This window comes from Halichoerus grypus, chromosome 1, assembly GCF_964656455.1.
Source record: "Halichoerus grypus chromosome 1, mHalGry1.hap1.1, whole genome shotgun sequence".
NCBI lineage: Eukaryota > Metazoa > Chordata > Mammalia > Carnivora > Phocidae > Halichoerus > Halichoerus grypus.
In genome coordinates this window covers 132,369,134-132,388,665 of record NC_135712.1, presented here as the reverse complement: position 1 = coordinate 132,388,665, position 19,532 = coordinate 132,369,134, and the positions used below count along the sequence as shown (strand labels likewise).

At 38.5% G+C, this 19,532-nt stretch overlaps 1 protein-coding gene across 2 annotated transcripts in view; it reads right to left on the bottom strand.

Annotated features, from left to right (window-relative positions):
• Nucleotides 1-19,532, bottom strand: part of KCNH8 (potassium voltage-gated channel subfamily H member 8) — a 369,992-nt gene that overhangs the window by 49,091 nt on the left and 301,369 nt on the right. For both annotated transcript variants that reach the window (XM_078072240.1, XM_036099185.2), the window contains exons 9-11: nucleotides 15,452-15,651; nucleotides 14,350-14,599; nucleotides 8,171-8,385 (exon numbers count right to left, since the gene is read on the bottom strand). In XM_078072240.1, the coding sequence (XP_077928366.1) occupies nucleotides 8,171-8,385; nucleotides 14,350-14,599; nucleotides 15,452-15,651 (665 nt within the window). The remainder of the gene's footprint in view (nucleotides 1-8,170; nucleotides 8,386-14,349; nucleotides 14,600-15,451; nucleotides 15,652-19,532) is intronic.

The following is a 19,532-nucleotide window of genomic DNA, read 5'->3' as shown; positions in this document are numbered from 1 at the left end:
ATGTGATTCCCCACAGTTCATACAGTCACTGGTTTTGCTTCATTTGTCCAACAACTACCTCTGACCACCCACCACTTTTCTGGATCTTCCTTATCTCAACTCTTCAGTCCATGGGTTGCCATGGAAACCACCATATTACTACAGTGTGATCTCCCTCCATCCTTGACCCCCTCACACAAACACTCCCACACACAATAATTGATGAAACCTGGGTAGGCACTTGACTTGAGCTGAACCACTCGGTCCTTCTACAGGAATCTAGAATCAACTAAGAGAGTCCAGCTTAATCTGCTCCCCATTTGAATTGAGGACCTGCTATCTGTGACCATTTCTTGTGATTTAGACAAGGAAAGACAGACGGCGTGATGACTGAAGGAGAAAGAAATGGAGAAGAAAGGAAAAATAAGAAATGTAGAGAGAATCCTGACCTGATTATAAGAATTCCTGAGATCCACGTGTGTGCATGTGCACGTGTGTGTATTTTTTTTAACCCCATAAGATACTTCGAATCCTTACAATAAATCTCCTCTGCTTCTGATGCTCTATTTGAGTTGGATTTTTATTGGCAACAGTTAATGTCCTTATTATTTTCAATTGCCCCCAAACTTACTAGGGTCATCAGGCTGGGCCCCTTTGCCAAAGTCCCACACTAGCTTTGTCCTAAGATAAGAATTTAAAAAAGAATCAGTCTGTAGTTTGAGAAGAGGTTAAGAATAACCTTTTTTCTTCTTAGGAGTATGGAGCCTTCATCTCTCTGAGGCAGGAGAAAGAGAATTTTAAGGTTAGAGAGGAATGGGTCCAGTGGAGTCCATTCCACCCTGAGATCTTTCAGGGGGAAACAGACGGGGACAAGACTGATAGTAATGGAGGGAATGAAGCAGTAAGCCTGGGTAATCGCTAGAAGAAAAGAGGACACTGAGGGTCTTTTTGCTGCAGTCAGAGCAAGTAAGATGTTCATTAGGTGCCAGAAATTCAACAGCAATCTTCATTTACTGAAAGCCATGAACGTAAACACGATGCTGGGTTCCGGGGACACTACCTGAGACGCAATCTTTTCCTTCAAGGTAATATGTTTGCCACAACTTCTGAATCCACTGAAAGACCAGTATGAGAAAAGTTTCAGAACCTAGAAAATATACTGGATACAAGTCGAATTTCTAGGCCCTTATTTACTGAGCTTTTCCTATCACATCTGAAACCATCTGAAGCATCATAAAAGTGTACGGTAGGTAAAACAATTGACTACAAGATATATCTTGTAGGGAGAGTATTCTAAAATATACAACTGACAAACAAAACACCTGTTGCTCCCACGATAGCAAAGAAAGCTGACATGATCAAATGACACGGGAGTCCTTCAATATGCAATTTTCAAGGAACAATTATCTCAAAAAGGTGCAGAATTAATTATGTTCTCTTATTACCCAAGACTGGGCTAGCAGATGCACACCTACACACAGGCTACTCTTGAAGAGCTAAGTATCTGGGCTGTCAGATACAATTTTTTAAGTTATTACCATTTGGTAAATCATTTTCAAGAAAATTGCTTCCAAGTAGCCCAATCTTATTCCAGTCTGAAATGGGGACTAAATTTAAACCAACTCCTTCTTTTGGAAATAGCTCTCTTTTCAGTACAATCTTGAATTAAATTATAATATAGTCACATAGGCGGCAAGGGATGTTGGCAAATCACAGACTTCACTTGAAAGATCTATTCAGGCTTGTTTTTATCTATGGGAGGAAGCACAGAGTCAAACCTCATGGATATAGTACAGCTTAATTATTTAAGAAATTGTCCAGTGCCAAGTGGTCCAATGGACACATCTCAATAGTACTTGGGAATTAGATGCTTTTTCCAGTGCTATTTGTGTTTGAGATAGGGGCTGCCTACTGAAAACTTTAAACAAAATAAAGATTCACCTCGGCATATAAAAGACATGGGGTCTAGACCCAGATAGAAATATGAATTCACATTCAGATACCACTGAAGCTAATGCTAACTAAGGAACATGAAATATACTTGACCAGATTCCACCATACACATTAGAGACCTTATACCTCACAGCTAACCATTAAGTGCAACAGACCCATGTGTTCCATTTTGATGAAGTATTTTATAAACATAGATCAGTTGCTTTGTTAGACCCTGGAATTTTCCACATGTAAATTCATTTCACCCAGAAAGTTTGTAGTCTCATACCCTAGGCAATAAATATGAGGTGAATAACAGTCTAGAATGATTTAATTGTTAAAAGTATTGATTCTCTACTTTCTGGGGGGTATTAGTGTTATAACTGTTCATCTATTTTTATAGAAAATATGTGTGTGAACTTAGATTTGAAGGCAGATCCTTTTTCATCTTAACACAGCCTCCTATACCAAACTACCTGGAGGAATTACTTTACCTATATTGCAAGGGTTTTTTTTTTTTTTTTTCCTTATTATTCAGCTGAAATACCTCCTATGGCTCTTGAAAACCTCTCGTCTTGAATTTAAGGGAAGTGAAAAATAGCATTTCCAATTTAGCTCTTCTTTCAATTTGTTCTTTTTAGTATTACTGCTGATACTTTCTTTGGCTTTGTTACTTCTTAGGAATGTAATTCTGAATTCTCTTAATTTTTCATTTTATTTTATTTTATTTTATTTTTTAAGTACACCATATGCCCAACATGAGGCTTGAACTCATGACCCCAATATCAAGAGTCGTATGCTCTACCGACCGAGGCAGCCAGGTGCCCCTCAACTTTTCATTTTAAACTCCATTTACTGGCTATGTGGCTGCTGTCTTCAGGACTTTATTCATTTTCTTAAAATTTCACAGAAGTTCCAGGTCTCAAAGTAAACTTTTTGACATTCATTCATTCACTCATTGAATATATATTAAATGTTAATTCTACATTAGGCTCTGACTTAGGCACTGAGGCTGTAGTCTAGAATAAAACAAAGCCCACATAAAGTAGACATTCTGGTAGGAAAAGCTGACCATGAACAAGCAAATATACATATTAAAAGAACTTCAGGTCTTGCTAAATGCTCTGAAGAAAGATAAACAAGGTGATGTGCCAGAGGATAACCTGGAAAGGCAAACTCCTGAGCAGGTGGTCAGGTAAGGCAGGAGGAGCACCATTGCAGGAAGGGAAAGCAGGCCAGTTTCCTGGAGTGTGAGCTGGAAACAAGATGTCATTGGATGGATCTGAAAGGCAGGCAGTTGTTGGAATGCATAGGATCTTCAAAGTTATGGTTAGAAGTCTGCATTTTATTAACAGTCCATGGGGATCCGTTGAAATATTTTAAGCAACCGAATGAGATGATCCAATTTGTCATTTTGAAAGGTTGCTACTGGAGCCTTGAGGAGAGAGGGTGGTGAGGGAATAAGAATAGGGGCAGGAGGACCACTTAGGATACCCCTTCTCATGTGTCATGGTCAGATTCTTTCAGCACCTTCCACACATACAGATGTGCGTGCACATACACACACACACACACACACGCATGCACACAACCCCCACAGGCTGGTGATGGCAAGTTGACTCTTCCATTACTATGAAACTTTGTTTATTCCACTATGTTTATTTATATATGTTTTAACTATTGCATATGACCACTCTGGAACTTTTGCAATAAATTATGATTATATATGCATTTGTTTCATTTGAGGGTCATTTGAGACTTGGATGTATTCAATTTTATAACTATACTGTTTAAGCATGGTGCTGGGTCTATATAGAGAGTAGATGTAGGTTGTGGGGAACTAGGTTGTTAGGATAATGTGGAGGTTTTAAGCAGCTATTATAGGTCAGCACCTTAAACCACCCAAGTATGATCAAATACGTCCAAGTGGGAAGAAGCAGCTGACTGTGCACATCCTAGAGGGCTCCCTTGTCTCTGCCTCAGGAGCCTTCTCTGAACTTTGTTGTAGCCTCTTGTGTTATGCTGGAGATGGGCATTCAGAGTCCTTCACCTAGAGGTCACTGACCCTCAAGAAACTGGGGAAACACCCCTTCCTTTACTAAAGAGGTGGTAAGACTGAAGGAGGAGACTTTAGTTTTTTAAGCTGATCGGATTACATGACAATGAGAAATTGAGGAAAAATGAGATAAGACACTTAAAATTTAATAGGTTTCATCACTGATAAACCCCTCAGTAAGAATTTATTTTCCTTTTTCAACAACCATTGCTGTTTGCTGCTCTCTAACCACGATACCACCACTCAGTCAGTGTCTACCACGTGAGAAGCACATAGGTATTTATATGTAGCCATATCAATATTCAATTTTCAGTGTATTAGCATTATTAATTTTTGAAAACAGATATTTTAGATACTCTTCAATCATTTTATTTGTTTTATCACAGATTCAAAATTCTTATATTAAGGCACTAAATTTCACAACCAACAACACATGAGATTGTGCAAAAGCCAATTTTATAGAGTCTACCATGAGAAGCAGTGAAGCAAATTTCTCATAATCTGCATGGACAGAAATAGCTAAATTAATCCATGTCATTATTTGAGCCATGCAGGAGATATAAATAAATAAGACAAATATAGAGAACACGGGGTGCATAAGATGCATAATTAGCATGAGGTCCAAATCATGCTAGCTAGCCTCTCCATAAACTTAGAATATTATATATTTTAGTTAACTTTCCTGTGAGAATTGGATGAGCTGTCATTCTCAAGTTACATAATTTATCATAGCTCTAGGAGTTATATGTTACTAAAGCTACATGCATATCCCTTCTAAATTTTGACTATTTCTTGAAATGCTTTTATGATCTTTATTTCAAAAAGGATTGACCATCAGTCTTCACTTTACCCAGATGTTCTGTGTCACCTAATAGTGTATAAGTTCCTAGGGGCACAAGGTGAATCCAGAAGGCAAAATCAGAAAGACGAAAGGCAGCCAAAGAGTGGGAGTTAAACTAATACGTATCAGAAATAATGGGGAATTTGGAGATGAAGAGAGAGCAAGAAGAGGAGAGTGATGAGAGCAATAAGAAAGAGCTGAACAACATGGCCCAGTGGCCACATGATTTTTAAGAGTAAGGATATATAGATACTGTACATTTATATTGTTTGCGTTTCCATTATGCAAATGTCCTTCTTCTAAACCCATTGATCATCAAAGGCTTCAACCCACTAAACGTCCTGTGTGATTAGATATTTTGTTTGTGTGTTCACAGAAATCAAGGAAAGAGTTTGGGTTTCCCATTGGTCTGACAGCAGAGCAGAGTTGCAAAGCAAAGCAAGAATTCATAACCATAGGTTACCATCAGAATACAAATGCGCCAAGAAGTTAGAGTATGCTTAGAAAGAGCAGAAGACTTTCTCCCCAGGGTATGGAATTATGGGGAAGGGTGGTCCAAATTTATCGAGCCTTTAGAAGGCATAGCATCCCAAGATCTTGGAGATGTATGTGTCTGTATATATATGTATATACACACACAGAGAGATTAAGAGAGAGAAGTTTTGAGTGATAAGTGATCAGGAAAAACAAAACAATAAAAATTTTAGGGGTAAGTTCCAGTTCCCATTTGCCCTTACAAATGCAGCTGATAAGCCTTCTGAAAAGAAGCAATACTTATGGTTCCAGCTGTAATGAAATAGCTTATATTGAACTAACTCTCAAGTAAAAAATAAAGCTGGACAAAATACATAAAATAACTGTTTGAAAGCACCAGAGCACAATCAGCTCAGGGAAGACTTGAAGGGTCGTGGTCCCTGAGAAAAGAGGGGCACACCAACGTGTGCTCTGCATTTACCCAAGTATCTTCTGGGGGGAATATTCTATTTCCCTGTGAGGTGGAATAGCGTAGAACAGAAAGGAGCCATCTTCCTGGCTAAGGAGGCTGAGGATGAAGTTCAGGTGATACTAAAGCACCTGGGATTTGAGGAGTAAAAGCCCAGAGAGCTGTCAACTGCGTCAGTGTGGCCCTAGATGCATGAGTCAGCTGCTCACGTGAGCATGCACAGGGCAGTGTTCCAAGAGACTCAGAAGAAAACAGCACCTGGGACGAGCAGAGATTTCAGCCACCATGCGGTGCTGAGGAGATGGAGGGTGGAGTTTAAGCCCCACCAAATAGGAGAGGCCTTGGTAAACATCTCAGGCTTTCAGCTGGAGATCCTAGAAAAACCACGTCTTAAGGGTGAAGGCTATAGCCCCAGAGGATGGGCAAAGCTGAAACAGAGCAGCTGAACAAAACCTAAGAGGAACTCTGGGCAGGATGAAATTGGTTGGTTGGAACTTGATCTGCCTGTCAAGAGAAAACCTTACCTGCATGGAGGAAAATAATAGAATAATTTTCATAAGCAACATCTACATTTAAACAGAAGTATAACATCTGCTAAAAAGAAGGAACCAAATGACCACAACAAAACAAAACAATGCAAGAGAAAGAAGAGATAATGAAAGTAATCCCACAGGCAATTCAGGTATTGGAGTCTAAAAATCACTCTGATTTATGTTCCGGCAAACAGAAAAAAAGGGATAAAAAATTTGATCAGAGATACAGATCCTTAAAAAGGAATCAAATAAAAAGAAGGTGGGGGTTGAGATCCAATATTTTCCACTTCACTAGGCTGAGGCACGTTTGGCTCTTTCTCTCTTCCTGCATTTCTTCTCTCCTTTCCGGTTGCTTCCACCCTCTAGCACACTTCCACACTTCAAAAATAGGTTGTCTTAGAGAGTACAAAAGACAACTGTAGTTTTAAAAGTCCATCTGTCGAGGGGCACCTGGGTGGCTCAGTCGGTTAAATGTCCGACTCTTGATTTCAGCTCAAGTCATGATCTCAGGGTGGTGGGACTGAGCCTCACTCTGTGCTCAGCGGGGAGTCTGCTTGAGATGCTCTCAATCCCTCTCCCTGTAACCCTCCACCTCCCATGCTCTCTCTGTCTAAAATAAATAAATAAATCTTAAAAAAATAAGTCCATCTGTTGAATCAGAAGATATGAGAAGTGTCTTCAACAGGGACAACATAACTAATAGTGTATACAATGTGACTACATACAAGTTACTTAGCCATTCTGAATCTGTTTTCTGTTCCATACAAATTGATACTTACCTTACAAAGTCATTTTAAGCACTAAATGAGATGCTTTATCTAGGCAGAGTGCTTAGCACAAATAGATTCCCAATAAATATTGATACCTCTTTTGCTGTTTGCTATCGTCAATAGAGAGAAGCACACATTCAAAACTGGTTAATCTTGAACTTCAGAATGGGATACCATCTACGTATTGACTGTCATTTACGTATTGACTGTCATTTGATATCCTCAACCAAGATGAAGTAATACACAATTTGTATTCTTTCTCTACCTTTCAAAGTGAGGAATATTAATGACTAACAAAATGCCTGCACAATATGGGTTAGTCAAAACAATAAATTCCTTAAAGTCTCAGGGAAAAAAAAATCGAGTATTGCAAATATCTTAGACAAACTCAAGGCAGCGAGCAAGGCTTTTGTTGTTACAGAATGCTATTCATGCTCTGGCTTGCCTTTCAACAATCATTCCTATTAAATCATTTGTGTCTCTGACACATCTAATGAAGTTATGTTCGCGATCAGCTTAAACTCAGGATGCAGTGTCGTACCTATTTTGTTAGGAAAGCTGTTTGTATAAACTGAAACATGCAGCAAATATATAATTTCATAAAATGCTCATTATGCTTTCAGCGTGACAATCTTTGGCTTTGAATCCTTTATGCATATTCAGTCATTTTAAGATAGACTGTTTTGGGTACTGGTTAAAAAAAAGATTATTCTTAAGCAAACTCCCTAACAAGCAAGCAGAATAGTAAACAGTTAGAAACACAGCAAACTCTGAGCCATATATTCTATCTGGAAATCTTTAAATTGTGGAGAAATCACACAACTGTAGCTAAATATTCTGTCACTGAAACTGATTCTAGTTATAAGCACATGAAAATAAACAAGAGAGAAACTGAATTAAGGGAGGTCATCTATAAACAATACTTTCCTAGAATGTTGATAAACTCCAGGCTTGACTCCTAGCTAATTATTTAATTGTTCAACTAGTGGCTGAATAATCATACCTTATTCATTCAGAGATTTTTACAAGTGAAGTCATGACATGTGCTTTTATTATTATAAATGGTCTCCAGGCCCCATGTTTTAGGACTCAGCACTAATTAGAAGTGAGACTTACATCACTCTCATGACCTTCTCGAAGGTTGTATGTGAGGTCATGCTGAATGTCTTCCATGAATTTGTGAGCATATTCTGGGTAAAGGTCTAGCACTTCAAAGAGTCCTTTGAGGATGATGCACTGAAGATCACAGTAGGTTAAAGCCTTCACATCTGCATTGGTCTTGATCACTTGGTCCTTAATTGATAGGTTTGCTCCAATTAAGTCTCCTTTCCCTTGAAACAGTGAAAAAAAGAGACACGTCACTTTTAAAGAAAAGCAAGCCGGGACTGGAAACTTCATTTGACTTACAGGCTTCCCTTCTCTGAGATGACACTGCAAAAGAAAAAGACACCTTCATCTTGGCAGTGTTGAGATTTGGGGCCTGGTATTTCTTTGTTGAGGGGGTACTTTCTGTACACAGTAGAATGTTTAGCGCCATCTCATATTCCTGACCCCCGGTAGTGACAACCGAAAATATCTTCTGACGTTGTCAAATGTCCCGTGGTGGGCACAACTGTTCCTGGTGGAGAACGGTGGTCTGGGGGATAAGGACTAACAGAGCCAGAGTTAGGGACTGTTGGTCATAGACGGGCTCCAGAAAGCTCCTCATGGCATTCAATAAATGACTTTAGACAAAGCAGTTGACATTTTTGTCACAGTTGCCTCAACTGTTCAGGAGAAATAATAATGGCTCCAATTTTTTTTTTTTTTTTTTTTGAGTACAAAAAGGCTCTGTAGAAGACCATTAAAATGTGTGTTAATAATTTTGATTCTAACACAATAATTGGCTTCATCGTCAGCTTGCTAATGTACTCGGGTTGTTTTATTTACCTCTGAACATGTCTACAAGACAGGAGGGCGAGGAGGGGGTGGGATGGGGCTGGGGCGCCTGGGTGGCTCAGTCGTTAAGTGTCTGCCTTAGACTCAGGTCATGATCCCAGGGGCCTGGGATCGAGCCCCGCATCGGGCTCCCTGCTTGGCGGGAAGCCTGCTTCTCCCTCTCCCACTCCCCCTGCTTGTGTTCCCTCTCTCGCTGTCTCTCTGTCTCTCTGTCAAAATAAACAAATAAAATCTTAAAAAAAAAAAAAAAGAACGGGGTGGGACAGAGAGAGGTATTGGACATCATGGATGGTGAAATCTACCAAATGAAAATGTAAAACACATACCATACTTCTAATACTCTGTGACAGTGTAAAAGGCCAATTTTCCCATCAAAAAAGAAAGCGAATAAATAAAAACTGAGTTCTCGGCTTGCGCCACTGCAGGGAGAGAGACCCACCACCACTTTGTCACCTGCGCCCGCGCCACACCCAGCACACCTGCTATTTTGCCTGCAATGCTGCCGCCAACCAGTCCTAGGCTGGATTCCCCTGCCTGGGAACGGGCTTGCTTCCTTGAGTTTGCTGATTAGATCATATTGGACAATGTATTTGAATCTTTAAAATCTTTCAGTTGATTTGAATCAGTTTAGCCTAGCAGGAAAGTGAGCATAAATGTAAGTGCTAACAAAGAGCTGATTGCAGCTTCAGATTTATTTTAGACACAGCCATTAATTCACTCGGCATCCGTGTGAGAACCATGAAAGAAAATCCATTCCATCCTCAGACAAACTTAGGATCAACGCTGAAGTAATATGACCTACGTTCCCAGAGGACACTGGCATTAGATTCATGGCTACAACTTAGGAGTTTCTTTGCTTTGTCCTCCTGCCTGGGCTTGAAATTTTATTATTTTTTTAATGGCCACTTTGCTCTGTCTCACCGGGAATCAACAACCAACCATTGATCCACAGAGAAACCACCAAGCAAAGAATATCTTCGGAATGGTATAGAACAAATTGCCTTGTCCCCCATTCAGTTAATTTTTTAACTTCTAAATTTTTATTTTTTATGGTGTCCAGCATTTCTGGAAGGACAGTCTCTGACTTGTAACGGGCTTCGATAAAATTCCGTTTTATTGAGTTCCATAGGAAAAGGGAACATGCCAAATTAACTATGAATACTTGAAATATTCATTCAATACATGCGAGTATTATCTCTGAAATAACATTAGATTCAAACCTTGAAGTTGAGCCTTTTTGTTCAAAGAAAAAAAGGACTGAAATCTGCACTTCTAGATGCTAAGGGAATATACAACCACATGGCACTAGAGAATTCAAGTTGGATTTATTGTTGTCACCCATACAGCTAAACTTGGCAATTTGGTTTCTTACATATTTTGTTAGAAATCTAAATTGGTGCACAAAAACTCGAAGTTGGGTACCGATGCAAGACGTAAATATAGCCAGGATGCTTTGAATATAAGAAATTTTGAAATTTGTATATCTCAGGAGAGTTTATCATGATTCAGTGTCTTGCTACAAAGAGCATGTATATTTTCTGTTAAGCAACTGGTGTTCGGAATGACTTTAGGGTCATCATACTTCCATACCTTGGGTGACCACAGCATGGCTTTTTAAGCCATAGTGACCCCAGCTATAAAAACAACACCAACATCTTGCCAACTTTGGCACTCTAGAAAGAATTCCAGTTTATTTATTCATTTAAGGAGTATTTATGAAGCACTGACATGCGAGCCAGACCTCGTGTTGAGCCCCGGCGCGTGTGCACTGGTAAATAATAACATGGTCCCTACCCTCACCGATTTTATGGTCTTGGCGGATTTCTCACTATCTAGATTTAGGACTTTGATCTAAGTTTCTTATTTACTCCAGGTCTCAGTATCCTTATTTCTAAAAGAAGAGAGAGATTTCTGTGGTCTCTTACTATCTCCATTTTTCAGAATTCTATTACTGATATTTGCTAACCAGTTACTCTTCCACAGGGTGTGGAGGGTGGGGAGGGGGAAGCTGATGGGATGCATCTGCAAACCATCCGGGTTAGAGCAATAACATGTTTAATTATAATTAGGCAGACTAATACCATCTGTGAAGAGCACATTTATCAGTGATTTGTCATTTTCTTTTAAACAACAATGAAGAAATTGGTAGAAAAACACAATTACCAGGACATGAAATGAAAGTGTACAAGGCAAACAAATTCTATCCCCGTAACAAATCCTTGACTCTATGTCAACTGCTTCCCCAGGCATCAGATTAAGAAATGCATTCGTGTATTGATTGGACAACTGAGTTGCTTGAATAAGTTATGGCTTGACAGTTGTTTGGCGATACATCTTCCCTACAACGTTATATATTAATTCATTTTGTTGGCAGAGTGAACATGTATTAAATATCTACAGATCAAATGTGAAGCCATGTGCTTAAGTTTATCAAAGTCAGTATTGATTTTAATTGGCCCTATAAGACAATATTACCATAGGGAAAGTAAAATACCCAATCTCCATTGAAATAATGTTACTCACAGAGATGAAATATTAATAATTTATCCTTGTTTGGGTTTAGTCCCAATACCACATACGAGTATTTAGAATGGTCATGTGGCAATTTGCATTTAGATCACTTTTGATGTTCGACACAGTAGAAACGAAGATGTGAAAATGTTAATCATGAAAATCATAATTTATGGAGGAAATTGGGGCCAAGAGCAAAAGGCAATGGATTAAGTCTTTCAGCTGTGAGTAGAATTTTTTCAAATAAAAGATCCAGTTGAATTATGTATTACAAACAATGTTAATTACCTAGAAGCCATTGAATTTGGCTATTATGTTCTAATGTTATGGACGATACCTTCATATTCCATTCCTAGAATTGCTGCTATTGTAAAAATACACCAAGATTATGGAAAAAGACAGATTATATATATTTAAACATGCTACATTATTTTTGCTTACAAGCATATGAAACCATATAGTTTTGGAAAAATAACTATATGCCCTCTTAAAAGCAGCCTATGTCAATAGTCAGGCTATAAAACTTACATGGTCCTAAGGAAACCCATGGAAAAGTATTTCATGATTAAAGATAAGTTTTTGAAGCAAATTTGGAAATAACTGTCAATTTTAATTTGGAATTGCAAAATAATAGAATGGCTGTTAACTTTGCAAAGTTGATGAGTGAGCAGGAATGTTAAATTCTCCTTTTAAAAACACACATAGAGAGCCTCACTCTGACACTGATAATGACCTGGCCAAGCTGAAAATAAACTCTGTCAGTTGCTATTCTGTACCTTTTTTTTTAAAAAAAAAAATTTATTTAGATTCAATTTAGTTAACATATAGTGTATTATTAGTTTCAGGGGTAGAATTTAGTGATTCATCAGTTGCATATAACACCCAGTGCTCATTAAATCAAGTGCCCATCACCCAATTGCCCTATCCCCTCACCCCCCACCTCCCCATCCAATCTTTCTGTTAAGGAGAAAAAACATAAGAGGGTGAGTCAAGAAATGAGCCAAAGCTTTAAAAGACAGCTCAGGGCTCCTGGGTGGCTCAGTCAGTTAAGTGTTTGCCTTCAGCTCTGGTCATGATCCTGGGGTTCTGGGATCGAGCCCCACATCGGGCTCCCTGCTCAGCCAGGAGCCTGCTTCTCCCTTTCTCACTCCCCCTGCTTGTGCTCTCCTTCTCTCTCAAATAAATGAATAAAATCTTTAAAAAGAAATAAATAAAAATAAAAGACAAGCCCTACCTTTCCCCCCGGTAAGTGGCAAACTGAGTGAATACGAAGCAATGAGAAGCCTGCAGGTATTTCACTATTCACTAGCCTCCACCTCTTCACCTTTAATCAGGGATCATCACACCAACCTCACATGGTAGTATGATTTAAATTGGATAATGGACGTAAAACACCTGGTTCATATTAGGGATTCAATAAATTTTAGTTCTCTTCCCTTTTCCCAAAGTATCATCTGCCTTGAAGCTTATGAACTAAAATCAGTGACAGCAGGCTTACGATGATTATATAGATACAGAATGATGGGCATCACTTAGAGGTGGAAAGAGCATTGGAGGTAGAGTCAAAAGACCTAGGTTAGCTTTAACTTTGGAAAAACAGAGGAAATACCACTCCCATCTGTCTCTTGGTGTTAGGAAGGCTTAAATAAGACCCCATATGTAAAAAAATATTTTATAAATGGTTAAGTTGTTTATAAATCTTAGTTCTTAAATAATATTAAAAATAAATTAGCCCTGGGGTGCCTGGGTGGCTCAGATGGTTAAGCATCTGCCTTCGGCTCAGGTCATGATCTCCAGGTCCTGGGATGGAGCCCCATGTCAGGCTCCCAGCTCAGCAGGGGAGCCTGCTTTTCTCTCTCCCTCTGCCTCTCCCCCTGCTTGTGCGCTCTCTGTCTCTGTCTCTCTCTCTCAAATGAATAAATAAAATCTTTAAAAAAATAAAAAATAAAAAAAACTTGCCCCTTTTTATTAACACAAATCCTAAACATTGATGTACTACATTGGTTTTCAAAATGTATTTATTGTTTAGACCACAACTTGACACATTCTTAGGCCTTCAGTAAATACTAGTTGAATAAACAAACAAACAAGAGATAGTCATTTTAAAAGAAGTACACATAAAAATGTGAGTCAGAATTTTTCTACATTAACTCTACATGTCATTTCTGTCAGCTGACCTTATATTTCAGTGAAAACCAATTATGTCTTAATAGATGGGAGTCAACTTTGTGGTACAAAATCTTCACAAACCATCCTGTGGAATTTCTTTGAGGAAGTTAAAAAAAAAAGCTTATGGCCACCTTGATAATATGGGATTAGTGACTGCAGTGAGAGCTTATTCTCAATGCATAATCATTTTTGCACTATTTCTAGCCCAGATGAAATACTTTTCATGTTCTTCTCTGAATTTGTTCTCCACAAAAATACGGAAATGCCCTCTTAAAATTGACCAACTATTTCACCAAAAGGCAGCAGGCATCATGACTAATAATTTGGCTTTAGGAATCAGAAAGAACTGTGTTTGTTTTCTTATCATGTTATTTGGGACAAATTAAGTTAACTAAGATACTATTTATTCATTTGTAAAATGGGGTTAAGATTCATACTGCTGGATTTTTAACAAGAATGAATGATATGTTGAATGTAACAGCACAGCGTAAACTCACTATGTGGCATAACAATTAATAATAAACAGTTGGCAAATTAAATCCACTTAAAGAATAATCCTGATTCCACATATTCATCCAGAATTTTCTTACTCGCAATAGCAGTATTTTCCCCCCATTTTCTCTTCTTAACTTATGCTCTAGGGTAAAATTGCATGAAGCTTTTCAACTCAGACCTACCAAGAATAGCCAGCACCATGCTGTCTTTAAGAACTTCCATGGAGCCTGAGCATACAAAGTAGATGGCCTGCAAAGCATCTCCTTGACGCAGCAGATACTCCCCCGGAGCACAGAAAGAGGTTTTGATGTGCAGAGACAGAGACCTGAGGCAGCCCCGGCTGGCACACTCAAAGAGGGACAACTGCAAGATTTCCTTGTTCAAGTGCATAGTGATGTCAGAACGCAGCTCGTCAGGAAAGTCTTTCAAAAGCTGTCAAGATGAAAGAAGAAATCAAGCTGGGGTAAGTCTGGTCTGATTGATTTACTCTGCAAGAGAAGAGGGGTGTTCTTCCCACTGTTTGGCCAACCAGAGTACAGAAGAGGAAATACATGTCTATACAACCGTGGGGCGATTTTTCAGTGACTACTGAAAAATCAGCTAATAATAAGTCTGGAGAAATAGGATAAATTAATAAAAGACTCTAGAATGAAAATGTATGGCTTCTTGTGACTTGCTTCTCATAAAGACTCTCACTCAGGACCGAAGATATGGAATTTGGACCCCCTGATGTTTCCTCTGGCATCATGATCATGTCAAGAGAAGAGAAACCAAATAGTCACTTAGAAGTGTGGATTACAGTGTGATTGGGGGGTTGTAGCACGGTTGCTTTATTTATAGGATACTTTTCTTAGAGTGGTGGTCTGGGGTCTTCCTGGAAGTCTACAGATAACACATGTGCTGGAAGATGTTTGCTTTCTTACTTTGTTCGTTTTAAAGGCACACATTAATTTGGTTAATCTAATAATCCAACATTACACAATTCAATGGTTCCAAGAATTGATTGGTTCCTCTAAAGAGGGTCAATGAGAATGAAAATTAGTCCGCCCAATTGACCAAAGTAGCAAACTAACGTAAAACATTGGTCCATCCAAATGGCATCATGAAAACATAAGCTAAAGCAGATGAAAGAAGATGGATCGAATTTCATGAGGGATTAAAAAATAGAGATAAAGAAGTTGGTGGGTGTGTACTTTGCTTCTGAGACCTGCATTAGAGCACCTTGCTTTTCCTAAGAATATGTGCTTTCTGCCTGAAAACTTCAACATGAGAAATGAACATTACCTCATTTGAATCTATTCCATTGTTGACTGACCAGGTTGTTTGGAAATATTCGAGCATCCTCTGCTTGAGCTGCTGGGGCAGGTGATGGACCCGTATGAAGTCCTTCAGATCCTTAGTTCTAGTGTGATAGAGGGACCATCTGGAATACATCCTCTGTATGATCGCTGTCACGTTTCCGAACACCAAGGCATGCATCAAAGCTAGAGAAGACAACACAGCATACATGGGAGAGGAAGTTGGTGGGGGGGCTCACCCCTTAAGTCTAAATTTATGGTTTATATATCCTGAATTCAGCAGAGTATGCTTCTGTGGCCATGTTGGTACAGCTACTTTGTCACAGAGTGATCTTGATGCAGTCATTTGTTTTTTTTTTGTTTTGTTTTGTTTTATTTTATTTTTTTATTATGTTATGTTAATCACCATACATTACATCATTAGTTTTTGATGTAGTGTTCCATGATTCATTGTTTGTGCATAACACCCAGTGCTCCATGCAGAACGTGCCCTCCTTAATACCCATCACCAGGCTAACCCATCCCCCCACCCCCCTCCCCTCTAGAACCCTCAGTTTGTTTTTCAGAGTCCATCGTCTCTCATGGTTCGTCTCCCCCTCCGATTTCCCCCCCTTCATCCTTCCCCTCCTGCTATCTTCTTTTTTTTTCTTTTTTTAACATATAATGTATTATTTGTTTCAGAGGTACAGATCTGTGATTCAACAGTCTTACACAATTCACAGTGCTCACCACAGCACATACCCTCCCCAATGTCTATCACACAGCCACCCCATCCCTCCCACCCCCCACCACTCCAGCAACCCTCAGTTTGTTTCCTGAGATTAAGAATTCCTCATATCAGTGAGGTCATATGATACATGTCTTTCTCTGATTGACTTATTTCGTTCAGCATAACACCCTCCAGTTCCATCCACGTCGTTGCAAATGGCAAGATCTCATTCCTTTTGATGGCTGCATAATATTCCATTTCTTCTTTATCCATTCATCTGTTGATGGACATCTTGGCTCTTTCCACAGTTTGGCTATTGTGGACATTGCTGCTATGAACATCGGGGTGCACGTACCCCTTCGATCCCTACATTTGTATCTTTGGGGTAAATACCCAGTAGTTGATGCAGTCATTTGAATCCAAATGGCTTGATCAGAGTAAAAATATCTTTTAAAAATATTCAGTAATAGGCAAAATAGGCCCCTCTGACTTACACTTAATTTGTTAGCTGCTATTCTGACTATGACAAACTTTTGTACTTTTTGCATCTATATTATTTTAATAGTTAGGTATAGTTTAATAGCATGAGAAAATATTTTAATATAATTTCATAAAATAAACTATAAAGTTATAGTTCAATGGTTATCATAATAACAAATACATTTTAAAAATAAGTCTATTATAGGGGTGCCTGGGTGGCTCAGTCAGTTAAGTGTCCAACTCTTGATTTCGGCTCAGGTCATGACTTCAGGGTCAGGAGAGCCCTAATGGGCTCTGCCCTCAGCATGGAGTCTGCTTGTCCCTTTCCCTCCCTCCTTCTACCTCCCGTCCCACTTGCGAGTGCATGCACACAGTCTCTCTCAAAAATAAATGAATAAAATCCTAAAAATATAAGTCTATTATAACCAGTTAACCTTTATTAGTCTTTTCCCCTAAGCCATCACTTAAAATTAGTTTTTGGATATTAAATATAACACATTTTTATTAATAAAGGTACGGAGAAAGTTGCTAGAAATGTAATTGAGGATTTTCTGAGCAATCTGAAGCTGAGATTAATATGGCTCCAATCACCAACCTCGCTCTAGCTCTGCGGTTACGTAAATTTTAAGGGAAATATCAGAAAATCTGAGACCATTAAAGAAACAAATGCATTCATAGAGAAAAACAGGTATTCTGCTTAGAATCTTCTTTGCCATTCTGAGAGGAGCTAGATGGTTCATATATATGCGATTCCTGTTTCGATGAGATTTCTCAGTCAGGTAGTATTCAATCCCCACTTTCTCGCTAAGCCTCCCCCCTTCTCAGACCACAACCAGATTATAATAAGAAGACTTTGTTCACAAGAATTCAAGAGTTGATGGGGATTGGAGATGGGTCTTCTACTGGAAAAAAAGTGATTTCTAGGAGTTGCCCACTATAAGGAGTGGTCAAGAAACTTAAAAGTCAGAAAAGGCAGGACAGGAATTTGCACTAAATAGTCATTAGCCAAACAGAATGGAATGGCCTCTGCAAACACCAGCAGATAGTCCAAGAAGGCCTTGAACCCACTTGGGGCTGTGGCATTGCGAGAGTTGAGAGCCAGGTGTAGTTATATTTATGGGCAGATCAACTCTCAGTGATACTCACATTTCAGCCCTGATCCCCATCCTGGACGGGACTGACAATGACGTAAGCTCAGGGGTTTGGTGAAATCATCTGTTTCAACAGCTTTTGGTTAAAAAAAAACAAAGACTAAAAATTTAGTAGTTTGTCTATTAGGATCTATCAAAGTGTCCCTGTACCAAAATCTCAATGTCCAAGGAGTTCTGTTAAAGTTTCTTAGCATCAAAATGGATACATTTGTGCAAATGTGTCGACATATTACTGCATCTATCTTCCTGAATCTCCATCCTATTTCACGATAGCCCCAAATAAAATTCTTTCTTTCCTCTACATTTGCCAGAAATTAATGACCACTGGCATGCTAATTTCACTCTAATCTAACACTGGAATTAAAATTCTTTCAGGTTATATATCATCATTTCTTTATGGAAGATATGGTCACCACGCCTATAAAGATAGTTGGTAATAATAAGGAAGCCCCCAACATTTTGGAAAAGTTACTAGAATAAGGTTAAACTTAGGGTCTATATTACTCCTGTATACAGAGAGAATATGGGCTTCAGAATGAGACACATCAGGATCTGAAACCTGACTTTGGCACTTCCTAACTGTGAACTTGTGAAGATGCATAATTCCCATGGATGCAGTTCCCTAATGTATAAATATGCATAGTATTTACTCATAGGGCTTTTTTGAGATCTAAGGAGTTAATATATATATATTTAAAAGTGCCTAATATTTTGTGTGAAAAACAGTGGGTGCTCAATTTATGTTAGTTTTTCCCATGAGAGTGGAAAGCATAATCACGAATTTTTAACACACTCAGTGATGTAAAATATGGGGGAAAAGGACTCAGTTAAGGTTTTCCAGCAACCTCTTAAATATTTAAGAGTGGTTGTTAGAGGAAATAACTTCTCAATGAAAGAAATTCAAGAAATATTTAATAAGCGCCTGCTCCATACCAACGTAAGTATATATTCTCCTTAAATTTTCCAAAATGAAATGTCTTCCAACAGGTGAAAACTATTAGAAGAAAACTGTATATTGCCTAATAACTTACTGTTGAATGGCTCTTGGTAAATTCTAAATAGAGGTCCATTCTTCTGTATGTTTGTTAAAGCATGGTAGTTCTGATGTCAAGTACTTTGTTTGGAAGAAGAGACCTCTATTTAAAGTAAACACTCAGCAAAGAAAGGAAACAATTCTGCTCCAAGTCAAAGAAATTAAGCCCCAATTTCAGGCTCAGTTAATATACGTATGGGCTCAGTGTTTGGAAGCGCTACCATCTGTAAAAGTATGTAATAGTCTTTCGTGGAGATTAAACTGAGTACTGAGAACAATTTTATTTCATTTATTTTAACACTGCCTTCCTTAATTATGTGTATGATTTTAACTTTGCTTTACTTAATTATAATGCGTGTAAAGCACTTAAAGTAAGAGAAGTAATATGTTCAGATCATTTAGCATCCTAATTGTACATTATCAATAAAATGAATTACTGGATTAATTGTAGCATTCTAAGTGTTGTGGAAAGTCCTCATCTATTTCTGAGTCACCATAATTTCACTGTCTCATTTCAGCAGAGGCAAATACTTCTCATTTAAGTGGTTAAAAAATAAAACCCCCAACTCCCATAATTTTTCAGTTTCCAAAATTATTTTGCCTCTCTGTCACTGGTTATCATTTTTCCCACTGGCAAAGAGTGAATATAACTGTCAGGCCAAACCATCTCATCTGCTTTGGCAGTTTGACTTAA